The sequence below is a fragment of the Macadamia integrifolia genome, chromosome 1 (assembly GCF_013358625.1).
Source record: "Macadamia integrifolia cultivar HAES 741 chromosome 1, SCU_Mint_v3, whole genome shotgun sequence".
Classification (NCBI taxonomy): Eukaryota; Viridiplantae; Streptophyta; class Magnoliopsida; order Proteales; family Proteaceae; genus Macadamia; species Macadamia integrifolia.
Genome location: NC_056557.1, coordinates 14347967 through 14364458, shown reverse-complemented (window position 1 = coordinate 14364458; position 16492 = coordinate 14347967). Strand labels below are relative to the sequence as shown.

The 16492-nt window shown below is 33.4% G+C and overlaps 1 protein-coding gene across 1 annotated transcript; it reads right to left on the bottom strand.

Annotated features, from left to right (window-relative positions):
• Positions 1–12370: 12370 nt before the first annotated feature.
• Positions 12371–12733, bottom strand: LOC122067144 (class I heat shock protein-like). Its single transcript, XM_042631022.1, has one exon. The coding sequence runs from the start codon at positions 12731–12733 to the stop codon at positions 12371–12373; it is 363 nt and encodes a 120-aa protein (XP_042486956.1).
• Between the last annotated feature and the right edge of the window lie 3759 nt (positions 12734–16492).

Here is a 16492-nt window from a genome sequence, read left to right as displayed (position 1 = left end):
TTCTATTTTTAATTTTAGTAACTAGATGACTTGCTTTTCTTTAGTTTCCTATTTTAATTTTGGAAACTAAAGTGAGTTTCTATTATTTGTAAATCCCCATCACTATTATAAATAAAGGAGAGGGCTTCCATTAAGCCCCACGATTTATGAATGAAAAAAAAAAGCTTGCTGCTGTTGCTGCTATGTCTCTGTTGGGACTGCTGATCACAATGGAAGAGAGTGGTGATCCATTCGACTCCTTGCAGTGGGAAGCCTAGGAGGATCCTCTTCAAGTGTTCTTCTTTCTCTTTCAAGTTTATTTCTAAGGATTTACTATTGCCAAACAAACCAAGTATTTATATTTTCAAAATTCTGCCCAAAATTTCTATCAAGAGTGACAGTCAGCCTCTTTTGTTGGAGTAGTTCCAGCCATGGGATTGCTCTCCAATTCTGATCGATAGTTCCCCCTATCTAGCTAAGGATCGACCCAAGTCTGAGGCCATTTTGATCCCTGGTTAATGAGATATTAAAATCCCCTTTCTTTTGTCTTTTAGTGTTCTGTTCTACCCAAGACTCTGTTCGATAGATCTATCCTATTTGGATTTTGGCTTATGGTTATTAGTTGTTTTTGAACCTATTTGAGATGCTTATCAATTCCTGGTCTAAGTGCTAAGGGTTGCTACTGATTTGACCCTCCATAGCATTGCTGTTGGAATCGATAGCCTGCTGGACTATCATATGTTATTCTGATTTTTCTGTTATGTTGATGGGTTGGTTCTGGCTGTTCCTTTGACTAAAAGTTCCTATAAGTTGAGACTTGGTTAGACCCCATTCTAGTCTACATTAACTTGATTGTAGAAAGAAGTGAAAATAATATCATAAAGAAGAATAAAAGGGAGGACAAGCATATATTATTAGCGAAGATAAGGTACTTTTGTCATATAAGATGCCCATGTGTATAGATAGAAAATCTGCTTGGCAAATGTGGTTGAATATTTTGCAATAAATCTTAAAGTCGAAAATTTTACTCCCACCCATTTAATCAACACGAATAATTAATTAAACCCCTAAATTCAGCAATTTTTACCGTTTTATCACACTATTGTTTTGCCCACTTTTTGAGCTAACATGTGAAATGATAGATGTTACCCTCATAAAAAGTCACCAAGTTTCCTTAAAGCCATGAGCTTTAAATGCACATTGATATAGCCAAATTGACCTCTCGGTGGGGGCAATGACACATGTCGCCTCTGAGACACGTGTCCTCCGCCGGACGAAGGTTCCAAGAAATCACTCACGCTCAAGCACGCTCAATCACTGAGGCACACTCACAAAATCACGCGGGATCACATCGTTTGCATGAAGGGAATATTCCCCCCCAGAAGGATAGACGTATTCCAGTGGGACTCTAAGAGGGAAGAAGGTGGACCCGAGAAGGACGCGGGGAAGGAAAGGGAAAACCCTAAACCCTATGAGTTATATAAGGGGGGCCGAGAGGAAGGAAGAAGGTAAGCTCTGATACCCTCACCATTACTCCCTTATTGAACTGTGCGGCCGACCTTGACTTGAGCGTCGGAGGACTAACCCCGGACAAAGCTCCGGGCCTCCGTCGTCTGTGTTTGTGTAGGTTCGACTAGCGGGGTTTTTTTGGCAGCAACACACATATACAATATCATGAGTATTTTTTTTAAGAAAGATACTAAAACTTAGGGATTTGTGAACCTTGAAGAATGACAAACTTCTCAAAAAATGTGTTATATTGGAAGGAAATTAAAGCAGATTTGCAATTATTTTTTACCAGCCTTTATTGTAACATGATTCTCTCTCTCACACACAAATACTAAACCCTTAATATATTTGATAATAACTTCCAAGTGGTGAAGGACAAAAGTATATTCTATCTTCATTACATATAAGTCAAGTACTATATGTAATATATATAGTACAAGGTTTGGAACTTTACTAAACTTGTAATATATATATATAGGGGTGTCAATCGGTCGGTCCGGCTCGGTTTTGGTCTGGGTTGAGTCGGTTTCGGTGTGGGAAAGTTGAAACCGAAACTGAACCAATAAGGAAATTTCGGTTTCAGTTTGGTTTCGGTTTCGGTGCGGTTTGGTTTCAGTTTGTCTTCGGTTTCTTAAATCGATTTGTAACCGGGTTGGTTTTGGTTTTTGGTCAAGTTTGGATTCGACTTTCCATACAAATATTTACAAAACTATTCAAATTTTGATTTTTTTTAATGAATTTTGGAGTGTTTCGGTTTCTTACTGGTTTGGTTTCGATTTCGGTCTGGGTTTTGAGCCGGTTTCGGTTTGGTTTTGGGTTCATCCGGTTTCCGGTGCAGTTCGGTTTGGTTTTGGGGTTGCAATACTCCAAACCGAACTGACCCAATAAGGCTTCGGTTCTGTTCGGTCCATGTTGTTATCGGTTCGGTCCAGCAGGTTTTACGGGTTCACATGGGGGAATGATCAACCCGTCTTTCATGAAACAGAAAATGATCTTTCCATTGATATTATTGATGTTTTCTCTATACTTTCGTTGACCCTCACACACACGCGCGAAAGAGCTGCACCCTTGAGAGAACACACTCCCCAATATTTCTCTCTCTCTCTCTCTCTCTCTCTCTCTCTCCCTTAACTAAGATCACACATATAGGTTTGAATAGTCTGTAGTAATTTTTCTTCACGTGCATTTGCACATATAATCCAAACCCCATAATCGCACTCTGATACTCTTCCTTGCTCCCTCTCTGGCCTATTTCTCTTTTATTTTGCACAATGCATTATTCCTAACTTCAATTGTATTTTATGAAATAGAACTTTTTACTACCGGTGCATTTGTTGTTCGAATTCACTGGAGAGACCTCCATTGATTTCTAGGGTTTATTCTCTGTTTGCGTATGATTAGTTTTTTCTCTTAAAAACTTTCCTCTTTCTCTAACTACCAGTCATAGGGTTGTGATCCGCTCTTGCATTCTATCATACTGTGGCTATGAGCTCCTCTTATGGTGGTGACTTTAAGATTTTTAATTTCACTTCGGACTTAAATTTTAGAATCTATTTATTCTAATTTGCTGATTGTTGTTTGTTTCTCAAATTGGGTTCGCAACTTGACCTTCAGAAAAAAGGCAAATACTTTAGAAATTTGTTTGGAGCTATTATTGAGTGCAGTGGGAGGATGAGTTCATGCAGGATCATTTTTTCTTAACATAATGGTGATTGTTTAAATTCATTCATATTACTTCATCTATTCTTCACATGCTCATATGTTTATGGATTTTCATAAATTAAATAGTAAAATACATGTAAGAAACTCTCCTTGTTTTTTATTTGCATCTAATTTTGATATTTTTAGGGATGTTAGAAACAAAACATTGTCCAAGCTCCAAAATAATATTATTTTCTTAATAATTAAAAATTTTTGAATTGGTATTTAATCTATTTTTAGTAGCTAATGTGGCTGTATTGTAATTTTAGTAGCCTTTTTTCTTTACCCTAATTATTATTTCTTTTGTTTGTTCAGGCTTTGCATACTTTTTTATACTTCCCTTAGCTGTTGACTTGAGATAATTTGGTGGCACACATTCAAAAGTTTAGGAATGGTAAATTGTTTGAATTTATGGATACATCTATAGATACTAATATAGGTTTTCAACGATTTTCATTATGTTTGTACTATTATGACTTCATTGTATTTATTGATGAAATTTCTCTTAACTTCTTGTGCATCTACATTCCTTATTCTTTCAATTTCTTCTTCTCTAACAAAAAATTGAGGTAATTATCTTTATTATAATTTGTGTGTATAATTATATTTACATTCTTGATATCCTTACATAAAGAATTTTGGTTTTCTAAAACCATAGAGAACTTATCATGGCATGTGGTTGATCTAGGTGATGCCCTATTCATTTATTAAACACCAACCAAAAAACACTTCAATTGTTTGTGCTCTAGGCTTCATCAATTGCAATGCCATATTTTTGATACAATAGCTATTCTCTTTTGTCATAGGATTTTTGAGATAGTTGATTATTGTTCAATCGAGTACAGGAGTTCTTACTCAAAGCAAAGTGTTTAAAGACCCATAACTAATCTTTGATTTTTCCATAAAGAAAATTACTTATTCCTTTTACTTTTTCCTCTTTTATTTTTTACTAATCTTTGCATTTGCCCTATCTTTTTTAATATTAATCATTTATGCTCCCACGTGCGTTTGCATGTGTGTATATATATATATATATATATGAGAGGTGTGACAGTATATATAAAGCCAATATTAAAACCATCAAATGAATCTTTCTTTTATATATATATATATATATAACCTTATTCTTTTGCCTTCCAAGTATAGCACATTTTTTTTTTCTCTTAAATGAAGATGAAATCCCATATCTTCATATTTATACTCAAAAAACAAATGACAGCTCTTGAAAATGAGATGATAGTAAACCACTTTCAAATAATTTTGATAATTCTTTTTTATCCCTGAATTAAATAACTTTTGAAAATGGGATAAGAATCATTTAAAAGAAGATTATGTGTTTTAAATACCCCTATAAATGTGTCATATATATGGACTAGTGTTTTTTGTCCGAGAATGGCCCCAGCGCCCAGACACAAGAATGCAGACCCTGAGAAGGGCACAGTTGTCCTTGCATGCCCCCTGTGTCTATGGCGCAAGGACCGCTCTCAGATGAAAAAATTTGTCCATCTATGTTTATATATATGTAGTGTATATATATATATATATATATATTTATATATATAAGGGCTAGGTTCACTACTTGGCCATGTGGCCACTACGCAATCATGGGGACCAACTACGGGTGACGCATAAGCATCCAACTAGGGAGAAGGGGGTCTTTTCGTCAAACCCTTGTGCCTAGCATAGGAGCACACGACCAAGTAAAGGTCTTTTTCTCTCTATATAAAACTAATACCAAGCCCCATTCATGTCTATATGCAGAACAATGTGGTAGTATATATGAAGTCAATAGCAAACCACTAAATGTATATGTTCTATATATATACCCATTAAGTTGTCAAATAAAATATACCCTTATTCTTTTGCCCTCTTTGTGTAACTCATTTTTTGTTAATGAAAGTAAAATCCTATAATTTCATATATTTATTTAAATATTGTGTAAGACAATGATAGATTTTAAGAATGACATGATAATAAGCCACTTTCAAAGCATTTTGAAAGATCTTTTTTATTCATGACTCAATGAACTTTTGTTAAAACATAGGGGACAATTAAAAGAAAGTTACATACTTTAAATACGCAGATAGAGGTTTTGTTTAGACAATATATATATATATATATATATATATCTATATATATAAGGTTAGTGAAAAAGAAGTTACAACCTTACTTTTTTGCCATTTTAAGTAAAACAAATTTATTTTTTTAATGAGGTTATATCTCTTTTTTTTTTTTGTTAACCAAAGTGTCCGGGCTAGCTTGTGCACACCTCCACAAATCCTTAGGGAGACTGGCGCAGTAACCCACCACCACGATCTCCACTTAAATTGCAGATACACAGATGGAGAATCGAACTTGGGACCGTGCGCCTATTCACACAATCCCCAATTCGTCTTAACCATCTAGGCAACACACGGATGGGTTATATCTCTTTATTTCACATGGTTACTCAAAACTTTACAAGTTAGTGACCGGTTGTAATAAATTCAAAATGACAAGTCAGTATCAACTTATTTTGAAAACCCCTTTTTACCTTATCTTAAATAGCTTTTGAGAATAAAGTAATAAAATCAAAAGAAATGCTAAAACTCCACACTTCCTCATAGTGATGAACTTAGAAGTTGTAATATTTTTAGAGACCGGATCAAGTCCTCGTATGAGAACCTGAGTTCTGATACTTGTACAACTAAAAGGTGGATGTGTGTAATCCATTAGTAATCTCTCCTAATTTTTTGATCGACTACCTATCTCTTCCTATTTTCTCTCATAGTCTCATTTTTTACACTCCCTCTCTCTTCTCAAGATTTATCAATTTTTTTTCATTTTTTATTTTAATCATAATTTAACATTCATTTATTATTTTCATCTTGCAAAATAGCTTTATTCTCTCTCTCTCTCTCTCTCTATAATACAAAGCAACCATAAAAAAAATGAAAAAAGAAGAAACTTTTATTGATCCATAAAGGACAATTGACCTACCATCCAAAGGTTTAGAAATCCCTATAGGATTTTAGTACAAGTCCCAAATAACCTTCTGATATCCTCTCTCATTCATATGAAGCCTATGATGAATTGATCACCATAGCTAAAAGAAAATGAGATCATTCACTTATAGAGTAATCAAAAAGGTATTTTGGACTTGTACTAAAACCTTACCCATCCAATTGATTAGTATCAGTGAAAATGAAGTTGCAATCTTGCTTTTTTGCCCTTTAAGTATAATAATTTATTTTTTTAATGAGGGTATATTTCTTTATTTCACAATAGTACTTAGAATTTTACAAGTTAGTGGGGCAGTTTGTGATAAATTCATAATGACAAGTCAGTTTTAACTTATTTTGAAAAGCCCTTCTTACCTTATCTTAAATAACTTTTGAGAATAAAGTAAGGGAAATCAAAAGAAAGGTTAAAACTTCACACTTCCCCATAGCAGTTAACTTAGAAGTTGTAATTATTTTAGAGGTCACATCAAGTCCTCATACGAGAACTTGAGTTTTGATACTTGTACAACTAAGAGATGAATGCGTGTAACCCACTTATTATCTCTCCTAATTTTTTGATTGACTGTCTATCTTTTCCTATTTTATCTCTTGTTCTCATTTTTACACTCCCTCTCTCCTCTTGGTATATCAATTTTTTTTTTCATTTTTAATTTTAATCATAATTTAACATTCGTTTATTATTTTAATCCTACAAAATAAATTATGTTCTCTCTCTCTCTCTCTCATTTAAATCCATTTAGAACCGGTCTCTACCAGAATACAAAGCAACTATAAAAAAAAAAATGAAAAAAGAAGAAATTTTTACTAATCCATATAGGATGATTCGCCCACCATTCTTGGGTTCACAAATCTCTATAGGGTTTTAGTACAAGTCTAAAATACCCTTCTGATATCCTCTTCCATTCATATGAAGCCTATGATGAATAGATCATCGTGGCTAAAAGAAAATGAGATTCCTCCACTTATAGAGCTATCCAAAAAGTATTTTGGACTTATAATAAAACTTTGCAAATCCAATTAATTGGTATCAGTGAAAAAAAAGTTGCAACCTTACTTTTTTGCTCTTTAAGTATAAATTTATTTATTTNTTTTGGGTGGGGGGATGGGGATGAATGAAAATATATTAAAAGAAGAGATTCAAAACAATGCCTCAATGGCCATCCAAGAGCCAGAACCAAAGCCAAAGAAAGGCCAATAAAAGGGATGGGCTAAATTCTAGAGAGGCAATGTAATTCACATGGAACAAAACATTAACCAAAAGGGGGATACACCAAACCCAGGGAAAAAGAAACATCCAAAAAAACCACGGGTGGGAGGGGAGGGGGGAATCCAACCAAATAGAGGGATACATCAAAACCCAGGAGGGAAACAACAATAAAAATAGGGATATGAATGGATAGTCGAAATCTGAATTTGACTTCGTTTTCGTATTCGTTTAGGGGTATTTGTATCCAGTCAAAGGGTATTCTGATTAAAATCTGAATTATCCGAAAAATAATTATCTGATCCGATTAAATAATCAATTAATGATTTTGAGGGTTCTTGAAGCTTAAAAAGGTTATAGAGAATGAGGAAAAGAGTTAAAACAACTTCGAAAGATGGATTAAGAGCAAATTATATTCATTGGGGGTGGGGGGAGGAAGGTCTAAATTACACGAGTTAAAGAGTAAACAGATAGTTGAAAATCCGAATTTGATCCGCATCCATATTCGTTTACGGCTATCCGTATTAAGCCAGGAAATATCCAGATCCAAACACTTCTGATCCAAATTCGATCACATCCAATCCATTTACATCCCTAAATAAAAGAAAGGATGATATATAAAACTGAAGGGAAGTAGCGACGACAGAAAGGTTCCAAAAATAGGTGAGGTGCCTATATCTCTAAGAATCTAGGTAAGTAGCACAGTTGTGGAGAATTTTATTAATGATCTTATTCAAGTTGTTAATTTGTTTTAGCTCATGGGTGATTGATCTGTGGTTTTATATAGGTTGACGAGTCGTTGCGATTTAACAAGTTGGAGTTCATCTATGATGCTGGAGAATTGCTTGCTGGCCTTCTCAAAAATCCAATTTCAGATGAGACCCCATCTGAATCATCTATTGGTTGCCCTTTCATGAAATAAAATTAGGTGTTGACCTATGCAACATCGTCCACACCATGAAGAATTAATAAATTATGAATATTGGGTAAGGAATAAGAGGTGCTGAGGTCTCATTGTTTAGCCCTAGTTTGGTTTGTTCAGTTCAGTGGTTGGAACCTCTCAGTTGGCTAGCTCCTCTTGGAGTAGGTGCTCGTGCCTGAATGACCTGGGTTGTCTCTGTTCTTTGGTTTCTCTTGGGATTTCTCTGGTTTCCCCTTTCAGCTTGAGTCATTAGGTGGTGGTTTTAGTAGAGAGAGAACCTCTCTCTTTTGTTTTCGTATTCTTTCTTCTATGTTTTTTAGGGCAAACAATCTGAGTTTCGTTGAATATATATTTTATTCACCTAAAAGAAACAAATTGTTGTCAGTAAATTATGAATATATCAATGGGATTGTGTTGTAGTCTTTAAATTGTGTACTTTGCTTTTTCTTTAAAATTTATTTATACCATTATTTTACGGATTTTCTTCAATTAATTGGGGCCTAGTTAGTGATCTAAAGGCTGAAAAGACCCAAACACGCATCCCAATACATGAACGTGTATTCAGGTGCTCCCAACTATTGGATAACTAATTAGAGGCTAATTAGTGATCCAAGGGCTACATGGACACATATTCCCCGGTCCTCTCAACTGTTACATAACCAATTGAGAGCCTAATGTGATCCAAGGGCTCGGAGGACCTAGACACCCATTGCAATATATGGACGTGTATCCCTAGATCCACCTAGCTCTTGAATCACTAATTGGGCACCCAATTAATTGGGGCGAATTTGTTTCCATTTGTATTTGGTTATTTTCCAGCACTAACAATAATGAAAGCCATTCACTTGCCATCCATTGAATCTGTTGCACCTCAATTTGATCCCATGTCACAGCATTAAGAGGTGGTTTGGGAACTAATAAAATTCAATATCCTGATTAAAAGGCAAAATAATTTTCCATCCTAATTAGAAGAGATCCAAACACATCATTTGATTTCATTTTCGTTGCATATTCAATTAGGGGTAAATAAAAATGTTGATGACGAATGCACAACCATGAGGAACAAATCAAGCAAAAAATACACACAATATGTGGAATTTAATGTGGTTTAGGACGAATGTCTATATTCACTCACGAGAACCATGAATTTTCTACTAAACTTGAAAACTTTCTACACTACTCTCTATATCACAAAATGATCTCCCCCTTGCTTGTATTTAGGTTTTCCCGCAGAGACAATATATAGAAACCTTAGAATGTTAATCCCACATAATTATAATTTTAACACTGTATATGTAATGGATCCAAAACCTGACCTAATTATAAATATATACTTAATAATAATTATTTAGATCAGCAAAATACAAGACACACCAAAAAATTAATCTCATCTTGACTTGAATTCTTGACTTGAATTCTGTAAAACCATCCTGTAAAAACATGATGTTGATGTTGACTTTGCAAACTTTGCCATTGTCTCTCCCTATCCACATTCCCATTAACTATGGACCATCACCTAGAATGTCTTTGCCTGTTTGCCATGCCCAAACTGGCATGGCCTGCATCCCCACCTGGGGTGTCCCATATAACTTATAGTTGTCACATGAAACGAGTCTGACGGATTATTAAATGGTTCTGACACAGTTTAGGAAACAATTTTTTTTTTCTTTTAATTAATTGGTCGATCTAGATCCACCCCAATTAACGTAATAGACCCACTGATTAATGACAGATTAAGCATACTGATCGAAACCCTATCGTTAACTGACTGATAAAAGATCAATCAAGGGCCAATAACCAATCGAATTGCCAAAATACATACAAAAACTGATTTAAGACTGATAATTGGCCCAGTTAGTATTAACTATCTCAGTCTTTGCTTTGAGAACCGATTACATGGTCAGATGTTTTGGTCCTGCCCCTCAAAGGTTCATGACTGATTAGGGTTTGATCAAAACTGAACCAACCAACCTGTTTGACACCCCTAGAGTTTATTAATTACCTTTGTAGTTAGTATTTCAATTGTAGTTAGTATTGAAAATGAAACGGAACCTATTCCCTCACACACTATTATTTTGCCACGTGGGTAATGGATGTAGCCATTCTAATTGTTGCATAGTGAGTTCATGATCTTTATTAATCATATGTCCAATTTCAAATCTTATTCAATCAAATATCCTTGTGTATTGACCTTCCTTCCCATATAATTTCCTACTTGCCAACGGTATTCTGACCACTATGTGCATTCTCCATGGTATTGGATTTTTAAACCTTGATTTGGACTAAAATTTGGCTTGTGAATGGTGGACCTAAGGGTCAATTCATCCGCAAGATATTAACTGCAAAAGATCTGTCACAAGACAGTTGTTGACATAGTGGGTAAAATAGACTAAAGAAAGAAAATATATATATATATATATATCATACTATTGTATAAAAGCATGAAGTGGCAAATCTTTCATTGGACTACTTTACCCTTTTATTTTATTTTATATTCTTTTATAAATTAAATATTATTGGTACCCTTCTATTTTTTATAGTCCAATAATTTTTCTCTACTCTCATTCTTTCTCTCAAACTCCTCTTTCCAATAATTAGCGTCAAAGAGCAAATCTTTCACTAGACTACTTTACCCCTTTGTTTTATTTTATATTCTTTTATAAATTAAATATTATTGGTACCCTTCTATTTTTTATATTCCAATAATTTTTCTCTACTCTCCTTCTTTCTCTCAAACTCCTCCTCTTTCCAATAATTATAGTCAAAGAGAGAGTAGATTTCCTTCTCTCTCCCAAACTCTCCCACGCATGATCTCCCCTCCTCCATACAGTAGATTTCATATCGATAGATTAGGAACAAACGACTTTCTCCTCTCCTTTCGACTCTTGATTCAATCGATTGCCTCCTTTCCTCAGATTCTTGAAAAATCTCTCTCCATATACACCCCACCTCATTCTCAGTGCAACCCTCACCCATCCAAACCCTTTCCTGGATCCTATTCCTTACAGTGTTTTAAATTATCTTCAATGTGTAAGCCTAGGAAAACTCTGTTGATTCCTGAGTTCTAAGAGTTGTAAACTCTCCATGCATTGTCTGTGATAGAAGAAAGGGGTGGTGTAGGCAACGACTTCGTCTCTGCAAAACTGCGGCATACTCCCTTCTCCTTCGATTCAAGTTTCTTTTTGCAACTCAAACAACCAGAAAAGTAAAGGGTAAGAAATCTCACTTACCCCAATGATTATTGATTCGACTCCTTCGATTCTAATGTAGTGAAACTTATCATGGTAGTTCTTAGTGTTCTTGTTTGCTTGATTATTTTCTTTTATTTTCATTATGCAAGAGAGATATTAGGGTACATAGAGATGGATGAAGTTCCCTTCTCCTTGGTATTGTTCTGTATGTTCAATTTAGGAATGGTAGACTCACATTCTCCGATCCGTGATTAATCGGATCCTTGTGTGAGCACTGTTGCAGGAATTACTTTCTTTAAATTTGTGTGCCTGTGTGAATTATTAAATCAATACATTCTGGAGTAGTTCCTGTTATTTGTTTAGATCTGTTTAGCAGGGAAAACTATGAAGAAACAAACGTGAGAAGCTTAAAGATTAGAAATATGAAATTTAAAATTAATGAATAAATTATATTGGAAAAATACAACTCAAACTTAGAATTTGTGTCTCCCTGGTAAAGTCATTAAGTCCTTCTGCAATCTCTTTTTCTCTCTTTCTTTGTATTCTTCCCATTGATTTGTTTATTTTGGATTTCTATATATCATTTCTATGTTTTATTTCACTTTCAGATTTTTGTTGCTCTGTTCTTCCAGTTTTTCTTACTTCCTTTCCCCTCATCTATCTTTGTTGTTGTGATTCACACAGAGAGAGAGAGAGAGAGAGAGAGAGAGAGAGAGAGAGAGAGAGAGAGAGAGAGAGAGAGAGAGAGAGAGAGAGAGAGAGAGAGAGAGAGAGAGAGAGAGAGGATTTTTTTTATCTTGTTTTCTGTGGATCAATTATTTGATTATTTTTTCTTTGGTGAGTCTATAAGCTAAAACCCCTTTTAACCAGCGATTTCAATGCGCTTAGCTTGAGGCTTCTTCACCTCTTGTTTAGGAACAATCATAGTAAGAACCCCACTCTGCATATTTGCTTTCACCTGATCCTTCTTCATATTCTCTGGTAATCTAAACCTATTGAGGAAATTTCCAAAGGTATGCTCCAATTTGTGCCACAAACTGTTCTTCTCCTCTCCCTCTTTTCTTCTTTCTCCACTGATCTGAATAACATTACCATCAATCACAATCTTTATTTCTTCCTTGTTAAGCCTAGGAAGATCAACTGTGAAGACATGAAAGGTGAGGAGGTGGTTTTGATACAATCTCAGGGGACTTTCTGTTGTCCTATCTCTTTCTCTTTCCCTCATCTTCAAGGTGCTTCTGTAAGCTTCCAATGCTTTCTTAGTCGAGGCTATGGGATATCTTCAAGGTGTTTCTATAAGCTTTTCAGTTCTAACGTTTTCTCTATTTCACGGGTCACGTTAAGGCCCAAGGAATTTTTTGGCTGTTTCACAATGGAAGAATGCGACTCAGGCCCATATTAATTTTTTTGATAGATCAGGCCCAGACTCACTCTCTGTTCGTGCGCTTGTGTGTGGGTGGTGGGTTTTTATTTTGGGTTAATATTGGTTTCTGATGAGGTTATATTGGTCTTAATTTTTTCTATCCATTTTTATAAATTCAGTTTGCATATTTATTCCTTAACATTTTTGTCTTATTTTATTTATTAATTTTTTATATTAATATTATGTCTTATTTTTACTGTCATTTTTTATTTCTTATTTTTTTCTAGATTATTATGCCACCAAAACAAATACTTTTTGAAAATCAACGTCAACGATATAATGTGACTAAACGAAATAAATGGAAAAGAAATGAAAACTCGTTACTCAGAGCAACTGTTAAAGAATCAATTGCAACAACTTCAAACGGTGAAAGTTCAGAATTTCAACCATCTAATGATACAGAAGGTTAGTATTAATTTTTTTTTTTAAGTTTAATATGTTTTATTTTAAAAATTTTTAATTAATTTTGAAATACGGGAATATTTGAACCAATATGTTCTGATTTACATATACTTAAAAAAGTACCATCTTGCGAACATTGTGGAGCAAAAAAATTTGAATACGAAACACCTTCATTTTGTTGCTCTAATGGAAGTGTTATTTTGGCATCTACATCAGTTTCAGATGAATTATATAATCTATTTACCTCTCAGACATCTGAAGCTGTTGAATTTCGTAGATTTTTATGTGCTTATAATAGTATATTTTCCTTTACATCTTTTGGAGTTCACCTCGAGAAAAATCTTGTTAATGGTAAAGATGGTATATATACTTTTAGAGCTTAATGACAAGTATATCATGATTTGCCTTCAATTATTCTAGAGAAAGACAATCCAAGTTATTTACAATTATACTTTTTCGATACTGATAATGAACTTCAAAATAGGATGAAAATATTACAAGATTCAAAACTCAAAGAGCCTGTTGTGTTGAAACTAATGGAGATTCTATCAAATAATCCCTATGCACGTTTCTTTAAAAGTTTGAAAGATGTTCCTTCATTGGAGGATAATGAGATTATAATCAAAAGTGACATACGTCTTGATCAGAGAGTTTATAATTTACCAGCAGTTGATCAAGTTGCTGCTATTTGGGTAGAAGGAAATAATCCCAATAGAAAGGAAAAATGTGATATAATAATTCAAGGACATTCGGGAAAAAAACATCGAATTAATCATTATTATGGTTGTTATGATGCATTACAATATCCTCTTTTATACCCAAATGGAGAAGTCGGTTGGCATAGAAGCATTAAGAAAAAGAGTAAACCATGTATGGTTCTGCATGATATAACAAGCGAGGAATCTATATTTAATAGAGAAAACAACTTTGAAGGTATGTTTAAATATTAGTTTTTTTTTTTTTTTTAGTAAATGATTAAGAATAATAAATGAAATTAATCTTTTTGTCCTTCTTAATTGTAGCATTTGATGAGAGTAAAATGAACAGGGTATCTCCCAGAGCATATTATTGTTATAAGCTTCAGATTCGAGATGATCATCGTTCTATTCTTCTATACGCTGGTCGATTGCTACATCAATATGTTGTAGATATGTATATCAAAATTGAAGCAACACGATTAGATTATTTTCGATCAAAGCAGACAAATATCCAAGTAGAATTATATCAAGGAATAGTGACAGTGTTTTAGCTGGGGAAACAAGAGGTGATCAAATTGGGACAAAGTTTGTTTTACCTGCTTCTTTTATTGGAGGTCAAAGAGATATGTGTCGAAGGTATCTTGATGCTATAACTTTAGTACAAAAGTTTGGAAAACTTGATCTTTTCATCACTATAACATGCAATCCTGATTGGGTTAAGATACAAGAACTAAAAGAAGGCAAGTCCCACAAGATAGACCAGATCTTACAGCCAGGGTATTTCGAGCAAAGTTACATGACTTAAAGGATCAATTATTCAAGAAACACATTTTTGGTGAAGTAACTGCACATGTACATGTTATTGAATTTCAAAAAAAGGGGCTTCCACATGCACATATATTGATAATTCTACAAAAGCAATGGAGAGTACCAAGGTAAATTGTTGGACATTGTATCACAAAATCCTATAATTGATTTTTCAGCAGTTTCTCAAGGAGAGTACCAAGGTAATGTACATATAATCCTAATTATAAAAATTAACGAATAATTTCAATAATCTAACTACATTCTATAATTGATAGGTGGCTCACTTGGTACAATAGAATTTACATCAATTGAAATAAATCCAACGATTCTAGAAGTAGAACATTTAAAGCAATGGTAAATATTAGAATTAATCAAATAATTATACATATTGTTTAATTATTTTATATATTTAAAATATTTATATTATTTTGCAGGTTCAAATCAAAAGATGGACAAGAGAAAAAAATACTCAACATGTCAAAAGAAGAAAAATTCAAAAAATATGAACATGTTGTAATGAAAGATTTAACAGAAAGACAATACAAAACTATCCTGGTAAGTGAATATAATTATTTAATTTATTTAAATTAAAAAAAATACAATTTCAATATAATTTGTACACATCTAATCTCTACAAATATGCAGAATAAATATTATTCAATTGAAGGAAGAATCATAAATTTGAAAAATGAGATACCATAGTACAGTGCTTGCAAAGCATGTAACAAAAAGGTACAATTAAAGGGAGATAGTGCAAGATGTGACAAATGTAATACTGATGATACAAAATACACACAAAAGTAAGAAGCTTAGACCATTTACTTAATAAGCATCAAATTTTATTTAGAAAAATATAAACTAACTACTATTATTTATTGATAGGTACATGGGAAGATTCAAGGTGACAGATTCAACTGATACAATAATTGTTACAATCTTTGAGAATCTTAAAACAATTACAGGATGTTCAGCAAGTGAATATGCAAGATCACCAGAAAAGGTAAAAAAATACACATATAAAATATGTTAAATGCAAAAATATACTAAATCCTATAACTCTTCTTTTTTTTTTTATGTGTTGTAGTACTCACAGATTATACATTCATGTCTATCCAAATAATATTGTTTCTACTTCAAAATGGATGCAAGAAATGATGGAAGTCAAATAACACGACAAATTGTTGCGGATACCATTAAAGAAAGAAATGTTGATACAAAAAGGATCATAGATGTCGAAGAATATGAAGACAAAAAAATAAAAAATAAATAAAAATAGAGAAAGATTGAGCAATGTTATTTACTCATTATCCTTAAACAATCATTATCTTTTGTTCATATTTGGATCCTAGATTTAAGATGTTTTTAAAATTTAAATTTATGTTATAAATAAAAAGGTTTAAATGCTTAGCTAGATATTAAATTTTAATTTAATTCCATATTTCTCTCATCCATATAAATACACATACTAATTATCAATGTTATGCCACACACTTTAGGAAAAATATTTCGCTACACGTGCATTTGCACATGTGTATTTACTAGAGTATATATATATATATATATTCTTATTCCATCTCAACGAAGCATATTGAGGTGGCAAGACCATGTATAATGGAGGTCTTTATGCTCTAATACGGAAGAGTGATTTGATTCA